The following is a 7,777-nucleotide window of genomic DNA, read 5'->3' as shown; positions in this document are numbered from 1 at the left end:
TGGCAGTCTGGGCCTCCGGTGAAATCACTTTAATCATGTTGGATGTTGGGGAAAACAAACATTCTCTTTCAGTCAGTCTGGATCTTTTTTCAGAGACTCTACAGACACTTGATACTTGCGTGATTATGTATTTACTCCGTCAGTGTTCCCAGTTCAGTCGTCGTTTGGGAGTCCTACAAGGTGAAAGATGACCTTCGACAACTACCAATTATCGTCCACCGACTAGTCCCGTGACTAGACCACAATTCCCTTTATTGATTTCGACTTCTCGTGATCAACAATTAATTATCCAACAAAGAACTCCCCTACTAACAACAAACAACGCCAGCCGCCATGCGACAGAGAGTTCCGGAAAGTAGTTTAGTAATTGAAAAGGGTAAAGGAAAGGGCTTTTCCGGTAGCCGTAACCCATTGCTAGGTTCAGGGTCAGGCTACGGGAATCGGAGCGGTCGAGAGAAAGTTTCGGTGACCTTGCTAGTGATACTGGCCAGACGGGTAAAGTTGTCGGTTGTGCCACGTGTCAGTGCTTTCTAAGGAAGGTGAAGGTATAAGAAGACTTCCGACTCCCCGGGAACACGCGATGTTATGGATACTACTTTAGGTGCTCAACTTTTAGGTAGAGTTGAAGGGAAATGGCGTTGTTTAGGTAGTAAGATAGTATCTGGAAGATTGTGCAATGGGTATTAGTATCATAACAGTAGGGTATTGAAATTCGTAGCTAACTTCATATAACTCCACGTCATCTGACGATGTTTTAGGAATGTAATACATTGAACATCCTCTCAGCGACCAAAAGGATTATTTCCTATTCTGCCCTAAGGCTTCGATCAAAGGGCCTGATTGGGGAAGGCACAACGATAACCTAATTGCATGCCCTCTAGCCAGGACGCCGACCATGACGTTCGTGTTCGCAAATTTCCCAATCAAGATTGAACCCGACATAAGCCGATGCAGCTGACGCGTTTTTCACGATACGCGCCGGATGATAAACCCCTCCTGCAAATTATCATAAATTTGTATTCATTGAGCCCTCCCCCACCCCTCGCCGGTATGCAAGTGCACCGGTGGCTGCTGCTGTCCGTTCCGGCGTACCATGATTTTGTCTCCACCGATGGTAGCGATGTCAATCCGTTGCACCATTTTGTAAGCTTTAACGAGTCACTTTTTGGCACTAGCACAACATAAATACACACACACACACACACAAAGGCACACACACACAACACGGTCACGGACACACATGCACGAACGATGCTTCGCGGGACGTGTTAGCACACCGTAGGGGGGAAATAGGCCGCGACCTCACGGTATGCCCTCCTCCTCATGAAACGACTGGCAGTGGCGGTGGACTTCTGATGGACGGTAGTTGATTGGAAAACTAATTAATGCTCGTGCGTGCGAACAGTGAGCGCCGTGTTCGGGGCTAGCACCAACTGCATGTCTGGAATGCTATCCTGCCAACGATCCTGGTGCTGTAAATGATGTTTCGCGAACGATGTTTACACAACAAACGATTCCCTGGTGCCGGTGCTGTTTACTTAATAGCTACTCCCGACTGCGTTCTTTATTACTTGAAGGTCGTAGTTTGCTTTTTGAAGTACTCAACCTGTCCGCTCTTAAACACATTGCAGAGAGGGCACGTTTTTTAAGGTTATGGCACCTTTTCCACAAAATCCAAACCGTTTAAGCCTCCAAATGGCTTCAATGGTTCCAGGAACTTGGCGAAAAAAAAATTCAATGTCACGGCACCGTCTCCCACTCTCTCTCTCTCTCGCCGTCGGCCCAAATAAGATGCCCAAAAAACCCCAGGAAAAGAAAAATAAATCGCGAGACGACACCGTCCATTAGCTGCGAGCGGCCGCGTGTTCTCCGCGCCTGGAATCCTTCGTCAAACGAGTCAACGAACGAGCTAATTACGGCCGGGGGAATGCTTTCACTCGCACCGCCTTCCCAGCGGAAAGTGCGAATAATGGCCGGGCTCGGTTGATTCTCGCAAAGTTTCCGACCGCCATCGGGGATTTCGGAGAACCGGAGGCCGTTGAGGATGATGAAAAGGACGCCGCTCCGCCAGAAGCCTCCGGTTTATCTCGTCCGCTTCGGTCTCTTAAATGCTTAGCAGTGCGCACCCCGCCCTCCGGGGGTTTGTCCGAGGACACGCCGGTACACGGATTTGAGTGACTTAAGCAAAGGCCGATGAAAGGCTGTCGAAACGGGGGGAGGCTGTCAAACGGAGTGGAAAATTACTGGAACCGGCAGATCGGCGGATGGTGTATTAAGCTTGCGGTAAATCGCACTCGCCAGTTCCCGCGTTAGCCCGCCAATGAGCAAATTGTAGTTCTTCCTGTTGTCGTCTAGCCGTTGGACAGATGGTCGTGTAGGTGGGCGTAGATTTGTCGTGTGTGCGTGATAGAGACAATAGCTTATGCTTTGCGTGTAGGTTCTAGCTGTATACGACGCCATAGATAGTCGCCAAATGGAAGGCCTTCGAGGTTAGGTGCTATCGCCTATACCGGGGGATTCCTGTGTAATGAGACTGTTGGACCATCCTCCTGCGCCCCCCCAAAAAAACACCTCTCAACACCTGCAATTAGTCGTAAATTGACGTTTTCTTTCTTCGGCTGCCAGGCTTCTTGGCTTCTGCTCGATTGAGGCGCCTGACTTGAAAAGCTAGAGACCGCCGCCCGAACGAGACTACGTCAAACGGTGCGCGTTGGGCGAATTAAGATTGATGGTTTCTGCTGCTTTTCTCCCCCCAGGGGGCTGGGTGCTGAAAGGGAGGCGGAAAATCAGCGCCTTGGAAACGACAACAAACGGTCAATGCTCCTGGGGCGCATTTCGTGGGACGCAATTAGCTCCCGATCCTTGGGAAGCCCTTGGGTGCGTGCTGGGCGGCTGGGGTTCCGGTTGTTACCGGATGGTTTATATCCTTGAGAACGCGCTACCGGGAGTGGGGGGCTGGTGGAGGTGGCTTTTCCGGAGTTTTCAGAAACTTGAAAGCGAGAGAGCGAGACAGCAACGTTTTGCAAGAACAAAAGCGCAACAACATTGATTGTGTTAGAAGTCTGGAAGTTAAGGAAAAATATGTTAAGATCGCTTCAATTTGATCTACTGGACATTAATAGTTTAGTCTAGAAGAACAAATCTAATGGAACAGATCGTTGACAACAAAACTAAACTAATATCGTAGAAATATTATGCAATAACTGGAGCTGCAAGGAGACACTCCATGTTATGTAGAGCGCAATTCTATTACTGCCAAGATATTGTCAAGGCAAAGCCCCAGGGATACGGATCTGCCACGGGCCCACACAATTGAAAGATAACATTATGAAACGAGGTGTACGAGCTTAGCTAACGCAATGTTGGGTCACTAAGCATACAAAGATTGCCGCAAATGGCGCAAGAAAAAAACAAAGAACACTCTGGAAACCGAAAGCACCTGGGATTCCGTCGAGCCGTTAGTCAATTTCCATGGCAACCATAATGCAGATGTCGGTTAAGCCAGCCAGAGAGACGATCCGCTTTGTGGTATTTGCTTATTGCGAGCGAGTTCCCAGCGAGTTGGCCCAGTTTCCTTGAACCACCGGGAACTTGAAGGGTTTCAAAGGGGGTGGGAGGGGAGCGCGGGTGGTTTGAAAGGTTCGCGGTGACGTCTAGAGACGTTCACTGACGGCAAAGGGCTTTTAATCCATGGTCCGTAAAAATCATCTCCACGGACATAACGCTACCCCGGTCCCACAGGGTGCCGTTGCCTGCACACCATCATCACCTCCAAACCCCCCCCCCCCACACCCCCCCCGCAAGTCAATGTCACTTACCGGTAGCAGGCAGCCTCGCCAGGCATTTTATGCTCTCTCTCGGATCTAGCAGCTTGACTAGCTGCCATGGTTACTGCGAGGCTACGCAGGCTGCGTGCGATACATCGAAATGAAAACCAGGTGGGTGGGTGGGTGGTAAGGGAGGGTGGCGGCGCATCAGCGCAAGCTATCTTCAAACGCCATCAACATCATCATCATCATCATCATTGACGATTGTGGAGAATCAAATGGTCATAAAAATTTATTTTATTACGTCCACCATTTTCAATCATATTTTATCGAGTGGCCAACCGGAGCGGGGCTCCAACCTGCCCATTTGAAGCGCTGCAGGCTTTACACTTCCAGTGTTCTGCTTGGTGCTGAGGCTTTCGAGAGAATGTTGTGGCGCAACGCGTGCGAGCTGTACGCTGTAGGTTCGGTCAATATGATTTTATCTTTAGAAACAACATTGAATTCATTCATTTTAACATTTCATTCATTCATGAAATGTTAAAAAAGGCGACCTAAAGGCGCCTGACCCCGGTAGCAATTTCTATTAGGAATTGTGAAATCTTAATTTCTATTAAGAAATTGAAATAGATTAAAATAATGTTTGTTAGCGTGACCGAGAACGGATAAGGTGGAAGAAAAAACAATTAAAAAGCGCAACGCATACGTCATTCACATAGAACATGGTGTGTTGTTGGTTTGCGAGTTGCAGAACAAGGCCGCTATCGTGGTCTTGTGCTTGAAATAAAATGTTTCGCAAGTCGCCAAAATGACAGCCAAATGAAAGCTTCTTAACTGTTTGCCTCCGTGGCCGCGCACCTTTACATACTCCAAACGAACTTATTCGTCTAATGCTTCTTTAAGATTCATCTACCTTGATCGCGAGGTCTTTACCGTAAAGTAAACATCTTAAACGACAGGAAATCACCTGCCATGGTCACCACCAACCCCCGATACCTAGCAACGCAGATCGCCGAGTTCCAAGTAAGCCAACCACATCGTTATCGCACGTAGCGACGACCGGCCCGACGGAGCGTGACGACGGACGTGTCCCCTTTCCTTCCACTTCACCAGCACCGAGTGCGCTCCTAGGCTAGGATGCTGCTGCTGCTGCTGCTGCTCCGGCCGTTACTGTGACTTGTGTTGACTTGACTGGCCATCCGAGGCGAATCCGGTGGCCCGGTAATGACACGATCACGTTGTTCCGTTCGCTTCCGCTGCGATGTGCGACAAGGTAAAATTTTCAATTTATGTTGCATTGCTTTATGCTTGCCATCGCCATTCAACGCCGTGCGCCGCGCGTCATTATTATTCGCCTTTTTTTCTCTCTCGCCTCCCTCTATTCGCCATCGTCTCTACCGTTTGCTTTGTTTGGCGCACCGCGCAACCGATACGATAAAAGAGGATCCGCCGCGCGCTTCAACGATGTGGTTTTGTCATTACCGGTTTATCGGTGGAAGATGGATCGGGTTCGGAAGAAGGGCTAAAACATGCTCAACACAACCTCGACAGCGAGCGTCGATCAAAGGAAACATCGGTAATAGCATCAGCAGCAGGCCACGCAGGGCCTTTGCGTTCTTGTTCGCGGATCCCGAGGTAACGTGATTAGCGATGAAAATGTTGCTACGCGAGATGTCTATTGAATTGTGTGCTACATCGAAACAGGCTCACTAGATTGTGTGTGTGTGTGTGTGTGTGTGTTTCCCTTTTGTCACTGTTTATGGGGTGGAAAACGTATCCATTTTCCAACAATGGACACGCATTTTCAACACGCATAAAGCGCACTGCGTTGCCCTGTGGTTGCGGCGATGTAATGGTGGATACGAAAATGGCCATTTTGACGGTATATTGTAACCAATGGGATGTTTAAAAATGGAATGATCCATAGTGACGGCGCGCAAGTGTCTTGGCAGAGCACAGGTGAATGGTTCAAAACCAAAATGGTGACACAATTTGTCAAATGCCAATATTTGGTGTCTTCATCGGAACCGTTGGTCCATTGCAGTGACCACCACGCACGCACACACGCACGCATCTATCTAGGGCAAAGCGCGGACGGATGACCCGAAACGGTCGAAGACGAATGTCGCCACAAATCTTTTTCCTTCCGAGCACCTTCTTTTCTCGGTAATGGTTCGATCAATCTAAGCAGATAATCTTGAGGCTTGAGGATCCGGAAAACGGATGCGACCATCGTTCGTTATCCCTCGATCTTGGGTTGGAAGGGACGGTGGGTCTATCATCACTCCACCATCAGGCCCCCTGTTGACACAATCATATTCGACGAAAACTAACCAATCCATCTTTTTCCGAAGCCATTTGTCGGCGGCATCGTTTCGTGTGTCTGTGTGTACGTGCGTCTGTATGTTAGAGGAGATGGATTTCCTCACGAAATTCCTTCCAGCGAAGGCCGAACCATCCGTAGCATCGCCTCCTTAGCTCCGTTTTCGTTTCCGATAAAGAAGCTGTTCCCGCTGCGGCTTCGCAAGGAACTCGGCTCTCAGGTTGATTAATTACTTCGTTAATCCTTGAGAATTGGGCAAATTTACACGCCACACCCGTTTACATAATCCGTCGTCTCCGTCGTCGTCGTCACCATCGTCTTCGTTGAACCGGTTAGATCCCGGGGGGTTCGATTTCGTATCCGCAATAAATCATTACGCATCGCTGGTCCGATCGGAAGCCTCAGATCGGATGGGATTTTTGGCGGGAGGGGATGGGGAAAGGTGGCGCCAGTGAACCGTGAAGAATTATCATTCGTGAAATTGGTGCCGTGAAAGGTGGCGAGGTTCAAATATTGATGATTGATTCTGATTGCCTCGTGGTTGCAAAGTCACGGCCGGAAGGTCTTTCTTCCTGACGTAATAACCCTTGCTACCGAAGCTTTGTTTGTGTAATTGAAATGTGAACTGCTTATCCTCGGCCTAAATAGGAGCTTATGAAGAGTTCAATCATCTAAAAGCAATCTGTCGGTATTTATTTCTACCGTCATGCATTGATGCGGCTGCTCTAGAATTAATGGTAATAATAAAAAGTAATCCAAGTAAACCTTGAGCCGTTTAGAATCCGATTATTACAGAAGGTAGCAAGTAGTAACCATTCTCCGGTTTGGAATATCTATATAAAATCAATTCCATTACCGCAGTAAGTAAGTAAGTAGTAATTTCAGTTCGATTTCGATGATAAATTGGAGAGGAAATTCTTGAAATCTACTCCAAAAATGTACTTTTTCTGGAATCTTCTCGTTTGCTGTATCAGGACTTGCATAATACGAAAAAAGTGTTGGTCAGATTCAGCAAGCGGCCACCTTAATCAAAGTACTATTCAGTATTACTTTAGACCATCTTAATCGTTTTCAAATGAACTCACTCTTAATCAATCAATTATTAAAGCGTATCGATCAAAATGAAAGCAGAGTGTTAAGCTGGATCAGACTATTCTCTCTGGACTATGGAGCTATGAACTTCAAATTGTCACCGCATTATAACTATAAATTAAGATCACTTGATAGATAAACGATGGTTGCATCTTAAACCATTCCGGAGAACAGAACATGTTATCCTGATTCCAAATGACTAAAGTATAATAGAATGTACTGATGCTCTTTGCCGTATTGATTACTGCAGGATAGTTAAATAACCAACGCCTCTGATTTCAAGTTCAAGCGTCCAATTTGAATGCACTTCAAAGCTATCATAACATACCGTCTACGATGCTCTGGTTTAGTGTGCTGTATCAAGTATGTGGACGTAACGATCATCAAACGTTTGTATAGACTGCTGATTGCATACCAAAGCTTGATTGTTCAATGGGTCATTGCTCGCTTTTGCAATCTGGATAAGCAGTAACTACTAATAACTTTTCTTCCACATTTCCAATGCTGCTTCACAAGTGTTTAAACCTGGGTTGTTATGTTTAAAATGTTTCTAACCTCCTCATACATTCGCTTTGCATAGCTTTCATGCTCCGGT

At 47.3% G+C, this 7,777-nt stretch overlaps 1 protein-coding gene across 2 annotated transcripts in view; it reads right to left on the bottom strand.

Moving 5' to 3' along the window:
* LOC125960162 (cyclic nucleotide-gated cation channel subunit A) overlaps positions 1-7,777 on the bottom strand; it is a 56,259-nt gene that overhangs the window by 22,625 nt on the left and 25,857 nt on the right. The window contains exon 1 of one of the 2 annotated variants that reach the window (XM_049693391.1): positions 1,093-1,202. The exons of the other annotated variant lie outside the window; for it this stretch is intronic. Coding sequence (XP_049549348.1) covers positions 1,093-1,140 — 48 coding nt within the window. The 5' untranslated portion in view covers positions 1,141-1,202. Of the gene's footprint in view, positions 1-1,092; positions 1,203-7,777 lie in introns of those variants that run through there. 2 annotated transcript variants of the gene reach the window in all.

The sequence above is a fragment of the Anopheles darlingi genome, chromosome 2 (genome assembly GCF_943734745.1).
Source record: "Anopheles darlingi chromosome 2, idAnoDarlMG_H_01, whole genome shotgun sequence".
NCBI classification, from domain to species: Eukaryota; Metazoa; Arthropoda; class Insecta; order Diptera; family Culicidae; genus Anopheles; species Anopheles darlingi.
Note: the sequence above shows the minus strand (reverse complement) of the source record. Positions and strands in the feature narration are given on the sequence as shown.